We start from the raw sequence: 18,474 nt of genomic DNA on the forward strand, positions 1-18,474 counted from the left end.
GGTCTTGCAAGCTGGTGTGTGTGTGTGTGTGTGTGTGTAATGTAGCAAATGATTCATTTCCTTAACATGCATGCAGAATGTTTTGTCACTGAGGATATGTGAATTCCGCACACCAATAATGGCATCAGTTATATTAATAATCGTTAATATTGACAATACTAATAATCAAGTTTTGGAAGTGGTTTGAGAGTGCTACCAGCACATATTAAATAGTCCCTTCAACATTGCTGATGATGAATACGCTGCTATCTTCTTCTTGTGGTTGTATTAATAAATTTAAAATTAAACTTTATGGGAGGAATTCAGTGTTGTGCTGCTATGAATGTTATGTCACTGTAAGTGTTTTTGCTTGCTTGACGGAACGATCTCCCCTTTCTTCCTCCCATTCTTATTTTATATTGTATCAAGATTGTGAACCACCTTTGGGGCCCTTTTGAAAGCCAGAAGGCGATATACAAATGCTTGCTATAAATAAATTCAGTAAACCATTTTTCAGTGATTGAATGTTTTTACATAACGTGATATGGAACGCATTAACAAATGCGGGCAGGCCTTTGCCTGTGTGTCCATCACCAGCACAATGTGAATCATTCTGATCTGTCCCCCTGCCCATCTGCATACCCAAAGAGAGCAAGCTAGAAGCCATAACGTTTGTGTGCTGGAACAGTTAAGCATTTGCCCCTGCAGCTGTTGTGTGCAAATGTTTTGCTGGTTTGGCATTACTTCAGCCTTGTGCCAGTTCTTAAATTGTACAAGTAACCTGGCTGTCGGAAGGAGTTGCAATGAATGAACAGTGCAGCAAGGAGGCATGTAAACTATTTGCAGGAAAGCACTGGCTAGAATTAGGTTGTTTTCATGTGTCGGCAGCAAACCATGCCAATTCAAATGCTGCAACTCAGGAAAGTAGGAGATGGAAGGAAAGTAAGAGATGAGTTTCTCTGTATCAGGTTCCTCAATATGCTGGTGGACTACAACCCCCATCATCCATGACCATTGGCTAGGCTGGCTGGGGTTCATGGGAGTTGTAGTCCGACGGCATCTGGAAGGCACCACATTGGCTGCCTCTGCTATATATGTAGCTTCTTTCAAGCTGCAGGCCGACTCAGTTTTCTTTCTCTTGGTACTCTATCCAGACATCATAAAAACTTTGTGAAGTTCATAGTGAGATAACACTCCGGCTATGTGTACTGTGCACTTGAAAAATCAAAATATTGTGCTAGGTCAAACCAAATTACTCTCCCTTTTTAAAATAAACAAATCATAGTGTTTCTGTTCCACTTCTCCTACACTCAAAGCCGCTCACAAAAATCAAACTCAACCATAAAACTTATGAAACACAAAATATGCTTAGCCTCAACAAATAAGTACAAGTGGTTATACTGAGAAGAGGGGCCTTTGCATCATTTCTTCTGGGCACCAAACTGAAAATTGCATCGTTAGACGACGGAGACACTGCTACCTTGGGTTTGCTTTGCACCTCAGGACATAGGGCCAATCTTCTCAAGCATGTGGGCACGCGATAAAAATCTTAATTCGGAAGAGGCGCACTCGAAGATTAAATTTCCTTGTATTGCACAAGATATTATTGTTTCTGGTAGTCATGGGGAGGAACAAGGAGCTATTTTGGTCATGCTGACAGAAGGAATCCCACTGAACACCCTGTTAGCTTTAGAAATATCGCTGAATATTTCTCCCAATTTTCAGGTATTTGGCAGCCATGACGGCTAGAAACCTGAACTTAAAAAAATGAATAAAACTGTAAGTTGATACCCTCATAATGCTTTTGACCTGTAAAAAATGCTTTCATTTAAGAGAATTGCACAAAACACATATTCGGTCCCTCCAAGCCATATTGAAACAGACTTAAAAAGTAGAAGGCATGTGGGTATTCCCCTATAACTCCTGGTCGTTTGTAGTTCCATAAAGCAGAAGAACTTGTGGGGACGTTTGTTATTAAAGAGACCAAGTCTAGTTTAGAGAAGTCCAGCATTAAATCCTCATGCAGATGGTTGTCTTATAAGAACAGTCTTGGCCTATATGGTACGCAGGCAATTCACCAATGAACAAAGGTTCTACATGGTAACCCTAGTGATAGGTCTGTTTTGCCACTCTCCCCAATGTGCAGTGTCATGTCAATGGCATCCGCATGTCTTTCAACATGCCCCATTGCAAGCTTACCCGGGAGATGTCTTCAGGCTGGGTTAACATTTCTCATCTTGCCCAAGCACAGAAGGAATGTTAATGGCATTGCTGTGCTGATGATGATTAATGGCATCCTTTTTTAAAAACACACAGACAACCTTAAAATATTGTAGTGCGGGAGTTCAAGAGAAGTTCTTTCCATTCATTGGTGTTAATACACAGACTTCTAGTATAAGCTACCTTCATTCACTATCAAAATTGTGGAATGAATAATTGTGAATCAGGCTAACCTGTCTGGTCCTGAAGGTGTAGTAGAGGCAAGGTTTGTATTTTCTGCTTGGGTTCCAGCCAGCATTACTCACTTTTACAGTGCAAACCCTCTCCTCGTCTACTGAGAAGTAAGCCCCATTGAGTTCATTAGAGCTTACTATCAAGTTGAGTGAGTAGATGATTGCAGCCTCATTATCTCCAAGCTGTCAGAACTGACACTTGGACATCGGAAAATCCAGTTTGTAGAGTTACTCTTGGTTGGTGCTGTTGGCTCAATCCATTTGTGGAAGAAAACCACATTTTATTTATTGCCAGCCAGCCATATCTATTTCTTGTTGGCTGGATGTTGAAAGAGCAGTGATATATACACCACAGAATTCTACAAATGCACCTGTAAAATAAAGTTTTGCCCCCAGAAAAAGCAACAGATACAGTATATCACTGGAGGTACCTTGGTTGGGGTTTGGAGGGGCTCATGTGCTTGATATTTTTAATTAATTTATTTAAACTTTTGCATGTTGCTTTTCTACCTCATATAAAGAAGGCCAAGCTTGAGTTATGCCCGGACAATAATGCAACAATCAGATATGTATGAGAGTTAGAATGGGTGAGAATGGATAGGTCTCATTCAGTTTTTTCTCAAGGAAATATAAAAAGGTTCATCTGAAGTTCTTTTTGTTTGTTTTTGTTTTGCAAAAGTTCATTGTTTTGCAAGGAGGGGGTTTTCTCTGCTATGAAGGGAAGCTTAACACTTTCCTGCTGCATTGTTGAAGGTGTGAATAAACTACAGTAATCATACAAGGCTTCCATTTTCTAGAAATTGTAAAAAGTGGAATCATTAGCAGGGTGAAAACCAGGATATAGCAACTGGTCCTGTACAACAGAGATAGCAGGAGCTCAGTCTTGAAGGGTTGTAATGCCAAAATCTTGAGGGCAGTGCCTTGAACTTTCACCATAACTGGGAGCAGTTTTGCATACCTGGGTATTGTGGAGGAACAGGAAACGGCCTGCACTTTTTTGCTCCTTTGTCTCACTCCAAATGTGTTGCAACACCTCCTCCTGAAAGACATGTGCAAGCTCTTGGACTTGGCTTCCTAGAAAGCAGAAAGTAAGTCTGTGTGCTCTCTGCTTGGCACAATGCTGCTTTCCAAATGCCCCCCCCCCAAAGGTAATCCCTGTAATTACGTTGTCGTTGGCGGTTTTAAGACCCAAACAACAAGAGGCTGTTGTTAGCATTAGACAAGAGTATATTGAAAAAAACGACTAGGCAAAAGTGCAATACGTTTAACCAATTCATATGCAAGAAGGGTCAGAAAGAACAGTGAAATCAGACATTTAGAAATAGGCGAAGAAAATGCAACTCTGCCTAATCCTGGTGGTAAGATTTGGCAGCAGGGTTCCAGATGTAGAATAATTATCAGTCCGCATTCCAAAGGTGCACTTGATTCTAGCCAGATAGCCAAAAAGGCTGCCTCATATTCCAGCAATCAGGAATGCAGCTTAGCGTTCACAGGTAAGATCGTCAGATAAGTCACCTGGTGACTGACATCATGCAACCCATGTGACTTGGGGCCAGTCATAGGGCACCTCATGTGTAAGCTACATCTGTACCAAACTTAATTAACTGCTTGCATTAGAACAGCTTTGGGTTTAGGCAAGAAGATGTGAGCACGAACCTTTCTCCCGGTGGGAATAATGGCTATGAGTAGGAAGTCTGAATGGTCCGGTCCATAATTTGGCTCGGTGGCTCATTCTATGTAATAGGGTTAGCAAACTTGTTGATTCTGACTGGAAAGGTTTGTTCAAAGGACAGGAATATTTTTTTAAAAAACATGATTAATTGAAGTTGAATTAATGTTTTCTCAGGCTTTCAGGTATGTAGGCAGCCAGGACACAGCAATCTTTCTATCGAGCTTAGTGGCACTTTGAATCAAAAGCAATATAAAATAACAAAGCAAAAACAATAAGGTAGGATCTCTCTTTTTAAAGAGCAGCCATTGGAACACAGCACCATGGTATTTTTCAAATGAGTTTTTTGTGTGTGAATTTTCTTTTGTTGAAAATTGCCTTGGGTGTTTTTGCTGCACCCGCCAACAAACTTAGTGATATTGGTGTTTTTTGTTTTGTAAAATGATATACATTTGCCTGCCTCATTATCATACCTATCATCTCTCTGAAATTAGTCTTGTGCAACACAAACTTCTGTGGGTTTTCATCTCAAATTTACTATCTCATTCTGGGACAGAAGAGGAAGCCTGCTTAGTAAGTCAATTAGTAAGTAGGCTAAGTGAGTGAAGAGTGTGTGAATGCATATTCCATTCACTTATTTTTTCTTGAGTTACACATTCAAATAAATCACATGTATAGATTTCCTTAATACTGTTTGTTTTCAGTACAGGAGATGGGGAATTGCCTATTTGATTGGGCCCTCTCATCAAACTCTCCTTTGCTACAGTCTGGAAGATTCTAGGCTAGAATCCTTTCATTCATCTAGATATCTAGATATCTAGATATACATAGATATATAGGAACCATTAAAATTCAACTTAATTTAAAATATATAATTCATTGTCCAAGGCTATTCACTTGTGATTCAGCCAGGCTTGTACGTGGAATGTTGTTAAATGGAAAATATTCTGCACTTTGTGCCTTTCAGTGGAAGAAGCACATTTATGCTAGGTTGGAAAATCCTGCAAATCAAGTCCTTTCAAAAATCACATGCCAGCTTTACAGAATAAACTGTCTTGGATTGTGAATGGAAAAGAAATTTGGTTAGGTTCTCAAACCTACCTAATTTGCACTTCCTGAAAGTGCATGTGAACCAAAATGCAGCTGTCCTTTGAAATTAGCATTTCTTCAAATTTTGTGATTCAGTCCTACAGCCAGAAATGTGTACAAAAGTGCATATCTTAGGGAAAATGTGCCTGAAAATCCACGTATTAGTGAATGTAAGGTTAAAAAAAAAAACAACCAATATGAGGGGAAATTGGTTGCAAAAATGCGCAGTAACATGTTGTTGAATTTTGATGAGGACAAGCTAATCCTGAAATGTGGTTTATGCTGGCAGAGCAATTCCATAACGAAGATGTGTTGTGTGATTAATTGTTATGTTTATTGTTAAAGTGTTACACTGCTTCCTATAGCTGTGAGCTGTGCTCCAAGGATCGTTCACCAATAGGGAATGTCCCTCAGCCAGGCCTGCATCCTTGCGCTTAGCTATTCTTAGGAAGTTTGAAGAAAAAAATATAGGGGATTGTGATTTTCCCTCAATGGACTCAAAAGTCAAGTCCTCACAGCAGCTGTCCCTCTGCTCTCCATCTCAATCTCCAGTAGCCAAGCAGAGCAAGTCCATCTATCTCCCTTAGAGCCTCAGATCTCTGCTGAGCAAACGTTCATTGTTTTGCCTACGCTGAGCAGTTGGGAGCAGAGCAGCCAACATCCTATTGGAACTGAAGACAGTGTAACAACGTAAGAAGCTCCCTTATAACTGAGTTAGTCCATCCAGCTCAGGATTGTCTAACCTGACTGGCATTGGTTCTCCAGGGTTTCAGCCAAGGGGGCCTTCTTACTCCTACTTGTAAAAGTCTGGGGTTGGATCTGACTTTTGATTTGCAACATATGTGCTCTACTACTGAAGAGCACATGGTCAGGTGCCTATCTCAGGCGACAGGGTGCATGGGGGCATCACATCCCAATGTAGATTGTTCTCCCCCACTTGTTTCCACTCTTCATTCACCCCTTTTTCCCTGGCGGGAAGGGGGCACCATTTTGCTGTTCGCCTTAGGTGCCAAAATGTCTTGGGCCGGCCCTGACTGTGGTGAACTGCTGTTTCACTGTTCTCAATATTGACCGTTACCCTTTCCCAGAAGTCCATAGGGAAATGAGAGATCCTTTTGCCTAGTTGCTGGGTGGAATTTCTTTGCACGTGTCCAGCCAGATGGGAAGATCTTCCGTATTAATTTCCTTCTGTGGGTTTTGAGCGGTGCTGAAAAACGAGCATCCTGAACGTGGAACTGGAACTTTGTAAATATTTTAATCCTGTTTGTAACATCATACTCATGCGAATTGGGGTCCTCACCGATGGTTTCAATAAAACAAAGCATGGAAGCAAAATATCTGAGGAACATGACCTGCTGTGGAGTATTAACCGTATCTTCTTTAATCTCCTTGGGTTATGAGCCCATGAAGAACGGCAAGACACTGAACTTAGCTCACTGCTGTTTAAGTCAGATAATCTCTTCAATGTGTGTCCACTTAACTGTCATCTGGGAAGTGAATTTCCTTATGTTTCTGACAGTTCGGGATTACTGGCCCTGATAAACAAAGGGTCTAAGTGAGTTGTAGCTCCCTTAACAAAATGCAGAACCCTGAAGGAAGGGGAGGTGGAAATAAGTCAAGTAAAACGACAGCATCAGAATAATGTCAGTTTATTCTTAAAGGAAAAGACATATTGTGAAATTGCAATATTAGTTCCATTGTGCAAAGGTGCAATGTGGCGATTATTATTTTCCATTTCCAGCTTGGATCTGCTCAAGGCAGCACGTGCTTAGTTCTTCTTCTTCCCATTTCATCCTTACAACAACCCTGTGATGTCGGTTAGGTTGAGAGCGAGTGACTGGCTCATGATCATCCAGTGAGTTTCATGGCTGGCCCAGAGCTCTTAGAAGAACTGGAGGTGTCCAAAATAGAATTTAGGAACAATGCGTTATTTTTCTTCTGAATTGAAGTGCAGTTGAGCCAGCCCCGTGCATGGACAGCCATCGAATAGACAACATTATACAATCTCTGCCTTTATATGGGAGGTGTAAAATTCTGCTATAATGCAAAATTCTCAAGTGGAAATTAGGAACAATAACCAAACTTAGCAAAATGTTAAGTAATATAAATGGCAATTAAATAAAACATTCTTTTCTGAAAGTATCATGGGAAGTAGTCCTACAGAGAATATAGGTTTAAGATGTGTTTTAGTTCATTCTTGTATAATAATGATTTTGTTTTGTTTTGTTTTTCAAAGACTGGACTACAGTGGACCTTCACGGGAGTTTTTCTTCCTGGTATCAAGAGAACTCTTCAACCCATATTACGGCTTGTTTGAATATTCAGCCAACGATACTTACACTGTGCAAATAAGCCCCATGTCTGCCTTTGTGGACAATCACCATGAATGGTAAGAATGATGAAACATTATTATTAATGTCTACCCATAGAGCCCTAATTTTGACATGTGTTTATTTAGTTGCATGAATAAGGTCCCCCGAAAGAGCTGTACACAGGGCCCCGTAGACCATAAATCCAGGACAGAGCATTCCTAGATTTCCAGTTTTCTGCCACCTTCTGAATTTAAATCTTTCAGTGTGGGGAAAGATCCCCAAAACAAACCCCAATCCATCAGAACACAAGCACAACCAGAAATCATGGCTTATCTTTTGTCTTTTATCAGCTTATCGGACTGAGGTGCTGTTCTAAAACTTTCATTCTTTTTAATTCACCAGTGAAATTAGCAAATGTCCCCCACCCCCTTGTGTTAAATATTGCTCTTGTTTCTTGCATGTTCAGTGTGGGGATCAATAAAAAGTTGTGGTTTCGTAAATGACTGGTTAGTCTTTTACCAGCTCTATGGGGATCCACATTTGTATTAGAAAGCAAACAGCCTGATAGCTGCAACAGAAAGCCACTCTGTCAATTCGGATGCAAAAATAGCATTAAACACAGAATAAAGTCGGCCAGAAAGAGATTTTAATCAGTGTTTACTGCCTCTCATTGGGCTGAGCCCTTTCCATGAATACAGATTAGGGAATTGGGGGAGGGGGCAGAGAGAGTGACCCATTTTCTTACGCAGGAAGAAACAGTGTCATTCCCAACACTATTTAGGACTATTCCGCATTAGGTTTTGTGTTTTGTTTTTAATTGTGGGGCCTGTGTAGTCTGAGGTATATTTCAATGGGTGCCATAAGAATGTGATCTGATATTTTTAAGCAAAGAGGTTGATGTGTTGTGAGTTATGTTGTTTTACGCATGATTAAAAATATATACAGTGTTTTTTTCCCCTAAAAATAAATAAATTTAGGGGTACTCTCATTTTCTTACTCATATTGAAATACTGCCCCTCAATGAGGCCAAAATTAGATTAACAAAACGTTTAGGGGTCTGCATACCCCCAGAAGAAAAAGCACTGTGCGTGTGTGTGTATGGTGCCTGAGTTACGCTTTTTGCACAGTAAATAAATAAGTAAATCAGACCCCTGCAGGCAGAGTAATAGTGGCTTAAGGGGACTGCATATATGTATCAGTTGGCATCCAGGTCTTCCTGTTGTCTTATAATATCTCCCCAATCCCTGGGGCTATGAAACTGCTTTTTCAAGGTTTTAATTTCCAAGGATCCTGTTGCTTTGACAAGTTGCATGTTGGACAGAGATCCAGAAGATGAAGGATTTTCTTCCACCTACACCTACACCTTAATACTGAGCCAAACCATTGGTCTAACTAGCTCAAGGTTGTCAACACTTACCAGGGCCAGACCTATCCCCAAGCCTGCAAAAACCTTCACCTCCCCCATTTTTAAAAAACTGTTTTTGCAGTTGCTAAAGGCCCAAAAGCCTGGCCAGAAAAGTCTAGCACCTGCCTGCCCAGTTGAAGTTACTTCAGCCATGGAGTGACACATATTGAAGAGAAAGGATATTTCCCCCAGAATATTTTTCCTAAGAGTTTTCCTCTTGCTCTGAACTTAGGCTGATCCTAAATATCGATGTGCCATCTATCCTCAGTGGCTGCATTTCTTGCCATTTCTTAATTTTTTCGAAGGATGACCATTGCATAAAGAAGCTTAATGAAGTGTTCATTTCTAAGGACCACATGGAAATGTGATGCCAAATAATTCCACGTATTAACTGAATGTTTTTTTAATAAGCATATTTAAGGGGTTTTAGTGGATAGTGCTGTAAAGGCTCTTCACTCAACAACAAAAATAAGCCCGATCTGCTCTCTTAATTTCTCTTACGCAGGTTCAGGTTTAGTGGTCGAATCCTGGGTCTTGCTCTAATACACCAGTATTTATTAGATGCCTTCTTCACACGGCCATTTTATAAAGCTCTCCTCAGAATGTGAGTATGAGTCTTTTTCATGGTGAACCTTCTGTCAATTTCTTGTCCACAAAATAGGTGTCTAATTACAAGCCCAGTTAAGGCTTGCTATAATGATATTGATTGCTAATGAGATCATACAAATGCTTTATCATCAAGAGGTAAACCTCGATGGATGCAGTTGACTATTGAAATATTTTGTTTCTTGCATGAATCCTTACCTTGTATTTTTGTGTGCATAATCTTGGTATGAATTTACAGTTACAGTGGAACCTCGGTTGTCAAACACTTCGGAAGCCAAACAATTCGAACCCGAACACCAACAACCCAAAAGTGAATGCTTCCGTTTTCAAACACGTCTTGGAAGTCAGAACAGCTTCTGGGGCGTGTTTCTTCATTTATTAAAAGGAATTTGCTGACTTGCAATTGTTGCCTCGGTTGTTGAATGGTTTTCCAGAACTGATTATGTTCAACAACTGAGGTTCCACTGTACCATATTGAGCAGACAAGGCAATTGGAAGGTAGAAAGAAAAGACTTTGCTCCCTGCAGTTGTCTTACTACATATTAATAGAGCAGAATTTCTTCTTTCTTTTTCCAGAAATAATTAAATTGAATGCAAACAATAAATTAATTTAGACTGTATAAAATGGTCCCTAGTTGTAGGTATGGTCATTCGCTTTGCTACAGTAGATGCATGGGGGGGAGTGAAAGAGGAAAGATGGATTTTGTTCTGATTTGTGGGAAATAATTGTAGTTATGGCTACATGCAAAGCTGGCATTAATGTCAGCATGATGTCTCCGATCATGGAGGGCTCTGGTTCTAGTGATGACCAATATATCTTTGAGTAGGTAGGTAAATGTGTGCAGACTTGTTATTTTGTTTAAAATCAGCATGGGTGCAAAACGAAACAAAAATTATTTTGTTTAATAAAAAGATTCAAATGAATAAGTTATTTAGGACTTTTATGATTTTAATGTGTACTTTGGGGAAATATATACATCAGTAATTAAAAAACTGCTTTTACTATTAAGATAAATTAGTACTTCTATATTCCTTTGAGCTTAAGTGGTTGTTCTTCGGATGTGTCTCTTTACCCTTTCTAGTATTGTAAGAATTTTCTGTCTTAACTTCTCTTCACATGCTGCCTTTTCCGCCACTGCTATCATTTCCACTCCTCTAATTTATTCTTGTTTATGTTAGACTGTGTGACCTGAGTGACTTGGAATACCTTGATGAGGAGTTCCACCAGAGTTTGCAGTGGATGAAAGACAACGATATACATGATATCCTAGATCTCACATTCACTGTAAATGAAGAAGTCTTTGGACAGGTGTGCACAATTTTTTTTCCTCTGAAAACTACATAGAAAAACTTATTTTTAGTTTCATTTCTATATTCTCTTCCTATATATCTCCTTTGTTGAGATGTAATGTCATTGGTTTGTTGTTTCTGCAGGTTTCCTTCCCTCTCAAATAAAAAGCTTTTAATGTTAATGTTCAAAACTCTGTATTACCAGTTACCGGTCCAGCACAGCTTTAAAAGGCTGACTCTGATACTATATAGTGTTGTGAGCTTCTTGAGATGTGAAAATGAGCAATTCCTCTTTTATGAAAGTTATTTGGACTCTAAAGTCTCTGCACAGATGCAGCTGAGGTCAGAATTGGCCAGATTCATTTGCCTAAAATCAGATTTACAGTGGTACCTTGGTTCTCGAACTTAATCTCTTCCATTCGACTCCCGAAACCATTCGAAGGCGCAGCTTCCGATTGGCTGCAGGAGCTTCCTGCACTCAATCAGAAGCCACACCGGACGTTCGGCTTCTAAAAAACATTAGCAAACCGGAACACTTCCGGGTTTGCGGAGTTCGGGAGCCAATTTGTTCAGGAGCCAAGCTGTTCTAGTACCAAGGTACCACTGTATTTAGATTGACTGTTGCTCCTTGTCCAAATTAGTAGCTGTCGTTCTAGCATTTAAAGGTAGCAAGTGCAACAGAGAACCATTGAGATTTGTAAGAGTTGAGTGCCCAGCTTTGCACTTCAGTCCATTGGGTGTCTCGGTAGCAACTGAGGGTGCCAGGCTTTCTCTTCACCACTCTGGCAGAGCCACTCCATTGTAGAGGAATCCCCAAACTTAGCAGACAGTGGGCAAATTTTCCCCGGGGATTCTTGAAGCCGGGTAAGGAGCTTGCAACTTGAGGCCTGATTCATATGTTACCGTTGAAGTGCTGCTGCCAAAAATAGACATGCATGGTCTGGGCTCCACATCACAGTATCTACCCGCAAAATGGATTGTGTGGCAGCTTCCTATGTCATTGCCAGTGCTGCCAATGCAGACTCAGCACTCCCGTGGGAGGTGATTTGAGTTGACCTGCCTAATGGATGCTCAAAGAAGTTGCCACAGTGTTGTTGAGCTCTGAGCACGTGGAGGCATTTCTTTGGCACCTCTTCAGCCTACAGCAGTATTGCTATGAATCAGTATACATAGATGGGCGGGGTATAAATATTATTATTATTATTATTATTATTATTATTATTATTATTATTATTGAATACTTTTGCAACTCTGTGCTATTAACTTGCCAGGATGGGAAGGAGTGATTTGGAATTTTTCTTTGCATGTGTTGCATGTGACTTCTTGTTGCAGTGTGTTTGTCAATATTAGAAAGCTTCATTTCAATCTCTCTTTAGAATGTGAAGGCTTGTTTGTATATATCTCTTTGGGGGGGTTGGGGGGTTCCTGCTTTGTACTTGATACCACTGGCCCAAGAGGGAGTTTTCAGCTCCTCTTTTTTTAAGCTGCCTGGGTTTCACCACTTCAAATAAGAATCTGCCACTGGGGGAATAATATAAGAAGCTCAGCTTGCAACAGATCCTTCTTCCTAACGTTTTGGTGGTGGTTTGCCTTTTAAGATTACTGAACGAGAACTGAAGCCTGGAGGTGCCAACATCCCAGTCACAGAGAAGAACAAGAAGGAATATATAGAGAGGATGGTGAAATGGAGAATTGAGAGAGGTGTTGTGCAGCAAACAGAGAGTCTAGTGCGTGGCTTTTACGAGGTAACCCCCCCCCCAAAAAAAACACACATTCTGATTATGTTTTCAATGTTTTACGTTCCCCGAAGCATTGCACCATTCAGCAGGATTATTCGCGAGCCATGATTAATGTATCTCCCACAAGTGACTAAATTGTCCTGAAAAGCATTGCATTGTCATTGGTACTACTGCATGTGCAGAATTCATCATTAAAGCCGCGGAGTCAAGTAATAAAGGCTACCTTTTGTAAGGAACTGGGAAATGTAATGATCACTATTCGTACTGCTAGCAGTCAGCAACTAATGCATGAGTTGAGGAGCCAATCATTTAGTCTGGACATAGCATTTCAATGTATGTTTAGAATATTGTACTGGGGTTATTACGTAGACTTTTGAGCTGCTCTGAGGCCAGCTCGGTCCAGGATCCTTAAGAATTCGTGCTTGGGAATAGGTCATTGGTCACCAACTCCCTCTTGGAGTTGGTGACCAATGACCTATTCCCAAGCACAAGCTCATAAGGATTCTGGATATTACCATGGCAAGGACCTTCATCTATCTCGAGCAGTCAGTGGCAATTTGTGCTAGCAGTAACCCTTTCGGAGACCAAGGACCTGCCAGGTTCAGCCGCTGGCATCTCCAGATAGGGCTCAGGAAGATTCCTGTCTGAAACCTTGGGGAACTGTTTCCAGTCAGAGTAGGCAAAGAAGTCGTACCTTGGTTCTCGAATTGCTTAGTTGCCGAACAAATCAGCTCCTGAACGCCGCAAACCCTGAAGTAAGTGTTCTGATTTGCGAACGTTTTTCGGAAGCTGAACGTCTGACGGGGCTTCCGCTTGAGTGCAGGAAGCTCCTGCAGCCAATCAGAAGCCGCGCCTTGGTTTTTGAATGGTTCCTCGCGGAACGGATTAAGTTCGAGAACCAAGGTACCACTGTAAGTAAAGGTAAAGGGACCCCTGACCATTAGGTCCAGTTGTGACCGACTCTGGGGTTGCGGCGCTCGTCTCGCTTTATTGGCCGAGGGAGCTGGGGTACAGCTTCCGGGTCAGCATGACTAAGCCACTTCTGGCGAACCAGAGAAGCACACAGAAACACCGTTTACCTTCCCGCCGGAGCGGTACCTTTTTATCTACTTGCACTTTGACATGCCTTCGAACTGCTAGGTTGGCAGGAGCAGGGACCGAGCAACGGGAACTCACCCCGTCACAGGGATTTGAACTGCTGACCTTCTGATCAGCAAGTCCTAGGCTCTGTGGTTAACCCACAGCACCACCTGCGTCCCTTTTAGTTACCACTGTACTGGTGGACAAATGCCTTGATTTGTTAAGGCAACTTACTATGTTCCTGTACAGTAATGGGCAGAAAATCAAAAGAAACAACAGCACATATCATTTGGCTATGTTTATTTTCTTTCCTAGGTTGTTGATGCGAGGCTGGTGTCTGTATTTGATGCAAGAGAATTGGAGCTGGTTATTGCTGGCACAGCAGAAATCGACTTAAGTGACTGGAGAAATAACACCGAATACAGAGGAGGTGACACCTACTAAAATATACATATGTACATAGTTAGATTACAGTTAGTCTGGCTGGGTGGTCACAGTCTGTATAAACCAGGAGAGGTAAAGCTGCTGTTAGTTCTTTTTTTTTTTTTTCAAGAGTCCAGTAAACTATTCTAATTTAATTTCAGGCCTTCATCTGTTGCAGTGTAATTTTAGAAAGCTGGTGCTCACACTTTAAGCTTAACTTCAGAGAGCTTGGATTTCCCCCCACTTAGCTTTAGGAATGGGGTGGGCATTTCATCTGATAAAAGAGGTAAAAACTCAAAACAGCGCAGCAGCTGGTGAGACCAACTAGGTTAATCTGGAGATATAAAGGTATGCTCAGCGTTAATTTCTTACAGATGGTAAAGATGGCAAGAGTTGGAAGAGGTTAGGGCTCTCCAGTGAAAGATGAGAAGCCTCCATCTTCAGATTTTCTGTGGCAGATATCTTTTGAGTTTTGACATTTGGAGTTCATTCCTGGCACTTTTGAAAATGATTTAAGGTATCTTGGGGGGGCGGGGGGGAACCATTGGGATCAGCTCCTTGATAGAAATAATCTGAGATGTCAGCATGCACAACTGAACACTCAAACATTGGTTTAGAACTCAAATGAAAATAAAGTTATTTAAAAAGTTGATGCATTCATATGTACAGCTAGGATTTAAAGTGCTGCTATAGCTAAGCCATACGCTGGCTTCCGTACTTAGGATTGCTCCATTATATATCAGATACATTTAAAACGTTTTCCGGTTTCTTGTAATACGTCCACCATTAATGCCTCTTCTGTGCCACTTTAAAAAAGTATTAAACCTTTGAACCATTTCCTGCAAAAATGGGTTGTCAGATATATCTGTCCATTCAAAAAATGGATCTGGTATGACTTTGCTTTGGTACATAATCCCAGAAAGCTTTCACCTTCATTTGTGTTGCCCCATGCTGTTTACAGCTTTTTCATTACCTTCTCTTGTGCTTCTCAGCACCATTATTCTTCCATTTTGCCCCTGTTTTCCCCATCTACATTTATTTATTGTTTCTCGTGCTCTTCCCAGCATCCCACATTTCACACACAGCTAGAATCCAGAATATGAGCAAAACATATGTATGCCAATGTGTCTTCGCTGTTAGAGCAGACCCACCCCCTTGAAATTTCAGAGACGAAAACTGACATATGTTTCATTCTTCCACCTTTATTCCTTTGTTAATGGAATTCAGGTTTCTTACCTGTACTGTCTCACAACCAGACTTTCCTCTTCTGCACATCTGGTGTATCTACCATGCACAGTTCAAAGTGTTGGTGCTGATCTTTAAAGCCCTAAATGGCCTCGGTCCAGTATACCTGAAGGAGCGTCTCCACCTCCATCGTTCTGCCCGGACACTGAGATCCAGCGCTTAGGGCCTTCTGGCGGTTTCCTCGCTGCGAGAAGCCAAGTTACAGGGAACCAGGCAGATGGCCTTCTCGGTAGTGGCACCCGCCCTTTGGAACACCCTCCCACCAGTTGTCAAAGAGAAAAATATCTACCAAACTTTTAGAAGACATCTAAAGGCAGCCCTGTTTAGGGAAGCTTTTAATGTTTAATAGCTTATTGTATTTTAATGTTTTGTTGGAAGCCGCCCAGAGTCGCTGGGGAAACTCAGCCAGATGGGCGGGGTATAAATAATAAATTATTATTATTATTATTATTATTATTATTATTATTATTATTATCATCATCATCATCATCATCATCATCATCATCGTCGTCATCATCTTATACCAGCATCTCCTTTCAGTCTTCTCAAATATCTTTATTTTCAAGGCCAGGAACTGGTAACCTGTGGCTCTCTAGATGTTGCTAGACTACAACTCCCATCATCCCTGGCCATTTTCCATAGTTGCTAGGGTTGATGGGAGTGGGAATCCATCAACAAGTGGACGGCAGACTCTAGGATTACAGATACATCCACTAAAGTTCTAAGTTTCATGTTTTCAGATATAGTACTCCAGTTTAAAATGTGTGTGCCTATAGCAGGTGTAAAAGCTGATGCTTGTCCCCTGAAAAATATTCGGAAGCAGGAGCCCAATCCTTTCCCATTTGCTGTTGCCAAGTATATTCAGAATTTCCAGACTTGGTAACATTGTCAGTGCATTTGTAGACTAGAGAACACAATAAGAAGACATAATCAGTTTTGAGACGAATGCGATAACTGTGCCCAAACCAAGTGAATACTACTATGTCATCATCTGGTGCTTTGTGTAGGTTTTTCCTCAATTGATTAAACCACCTTAATAATCCATGAAAATATTGATTTTCCCATGGCTGGGAGGTTGGAATTAGGATAGTAGTAGGAGGCATCTTTCCAATGTAGGCTGATTTCTGATGCCTAAACTTAGAACCCCATTAATATTCGGTATGTCACGTTTCTTTTTTTCTTCTCTGGTAAAATGACCCCAAATGCTTTGCTCTTCATTCTCATCAAACAGGTTATCATGACAATCATATCGTAATTCGGTGGTTCTGGGCTGCTGTAGAAAGATTCAACAATGAACAGCGACTCAGGCTATTACAGGTAAGAGATCAATTGTTATGTCAAACTGTCCAATCTAGGTTGACGCAACTGTAACGAAACAAAAAAAAAAACTATTTCATGGCTTAATAGCTCACTCACCTCCCTCTAGATTCCCCCCCCCCCCCGGTTAATAAATGAAATTATAGTTCTAGGGTGTTTTGTCTTCTGGTTTAGAATTTTGATAATCAGGTTCCAGCAGAAGCAGCAAATTAGTGATGCATTCACAGTGGCATTTCCTGCATTTAACAGCTGGAGTGTAGTGATATTTGTGACTTGGATAGAAGCTTTGGTCAATCTCACTCCCTCAAATGCTGCTCACTGGAGTTGCTGCTAGTAGAAAACATCTGGGTGTTCTGCTTAGCTGTGGGTTTTTGAAAAGTGATTAAGGAATGACTAAATGTAAACAGAGAAATGTCTGCGAGGAGAACATCAAGCAGAATTCCCCAAGCCAGAAAAGGGAAGTAATGAGGAAACTCACTGGAGCTCCTGGAATAATGCATATTGGAGCAACATAAGGGAAAAATAAGGCTTCTTCAACTACTGCTATGGCTGTTTAACATATGTTTTATACCAACAGTGAACTAGGCTTCTCAGTCTCCTCTGAGACTGAGCCAGTGTGGTGTAGTGGTTAAAAATTAGCTCTTCTTTCCACCTCTCCTCCAACCCTCTTACCCACCCATTCAATTCACTCTCTATTTAAAACCATTTCTTACGAGGCAATAATCAATATTTATATTTATGGACATATTTTTAAGCCGATTTTACGCCTCCTCCAATTGCCTGCGCCCCTAGCTACAGCCCTGGTAACTGCATATATTTTGTTTGTGTGTGTGTGTGTGTGCTTGTGCCAGTGTGATGTAGTGGTTAAAAGCAGCAGACTCGTAATCTGGTGAACCGGGTTCGCGTCTCTGCTCCTCCACATGCAGCTGCTGGGTGACCTTGGGCCAGTCACACTTCTTTGAAGTCTCTTAGCCTCACTCACCTCACAGAGTGTTTGTTGTGGGGGAGGAAGGGAAAGGAGAATGTTAGCCGCTTTGAGACTCCTTAGGGTAGTGATAAAGCGGGGTATCAAATCCAAACTCTTCTCTTCTTCTTCTTCTTCCATATCTCCTGTTTCTCTTCAACTGTTTTTAGGCCACACCCACTCCAGAGCCACCTTCCTCAGTCAGGAACCACCTCTCTTCCTCCTCAAGCACCTCTGGGGCCAGTTTCTTTTACTTAACAGTGGCCTTGAGCACCAACTTTACCCACCACCTCAATGATGGAGAGTCCCCAGAAACGCCCAGGGGGCGCATGAAATTAGTCTTGGCGGTTCCCCTCCTTTTCATTAGGCTTAAGGGACTGGACTCATAGCATTAGTGGAATTCATTGTTGGCAGCAGATGGACATTAAACTGTCGTAGTAATTGTTGTATTTTTTTCCTCCCTTATGTGTTGTTTGTGCTTAAATTGCAAGTTACCTTAGTGACATGGCAAGCTGCCTCCCTGTAGTCACTTCCCATGTTACCCTGGTAATGTAGAAAGTCACCAGCCATGTGGGTTGCCTGAATCAGGCCAAACCTCCATTGTAACTACTGACATGGACATGGGAAATAGTCACATGATCAGCCGCATGGTCTGTGTTTTACATGGTGCAACATGGAAGCTGGTTGTGGCAAAGCAGTTTTGTATGGGCAGCCTTGCTGTAGAGGTAACACTGGAACTTACATGGGACGGCCGCTATGCTATCGTGTGATAAAATCGATAGCCTAAAATTTCATTGGAACCGTAATTTTATGCAGAAGATCAAAGCTGAGCCCAATAATACTCCAAACAAAATGTCTCTGCATCTGCACAATGAACAAACAAGAAAACACAAGCAAGTAAAT

The 18,474-nt window shown here is 41.3% G+C and overlaps 2 protein-coding genes across 8 annotated transcripts in view; both read left to right on the plus strand.

Annotated features, from left to right (window-relative positions):
* The window catches only part of HECW2 (HECT, C2 and WW domain containing E3 ubiquitin protein ligase 2), a 179,211-nt gene that overhangs the window by 154,867 nt on the left and 5,870 nt on the right, over positions 1-18,474 (plus strand). For 5 of the 7 annotated variants that reach the window (XM_083703865.1, XM_083703864.1, XM_083703866.1 and 2 more), the window contains 6 exons: positions 7,427-7,579; positions 9,413-9,511; positions 10,693-10,822; positions 12,402-12,548; positions 13,938-14,052; positions 16,522-16,607. In XM_083703865.1, coding sequence (XP_083559991.1) covers positions 7,427-7,579; positions 9,413-9,511; positions 10,693-10,822; positions 12,402-12,548; positions 13,938-14,052; positions 16,522-16,607 — 730 coding nt within the window. Of the gene's footprint in view, positions 1-7,426; positions 7,580-9,412; positions 9,512-10,692; positions 10,823-12,401; positions 12,549-12,613; positions 12,873-13,937; positions 14,053-16,521; positions 16,608-18,474 lie in introns of those variants that run through there. The other 2 variants (XM_083703869.1, XM_083703870.1) reach the window with 2 other exon arrangements.
* Positions 1-18,474, plus strand: part of STK17B (serine/threonine kinase 17b) — a 110,225-nt gene that overhangs the window by 26,075 nt on the left and 65,676 nt on the right. The window lies entirely within an intron of this gene.

This window comes from Podarcis gaigeae (assembly GCF_964106915.1).
Source record: "Podarcis gaigeae genome assembly, chromosome: 1".
NCBI lineage: Eukaryota > Metazoa > Chordata > Lepidosauria > Squamata > Lacertidae > Podarcis > Podarcis gaigeae.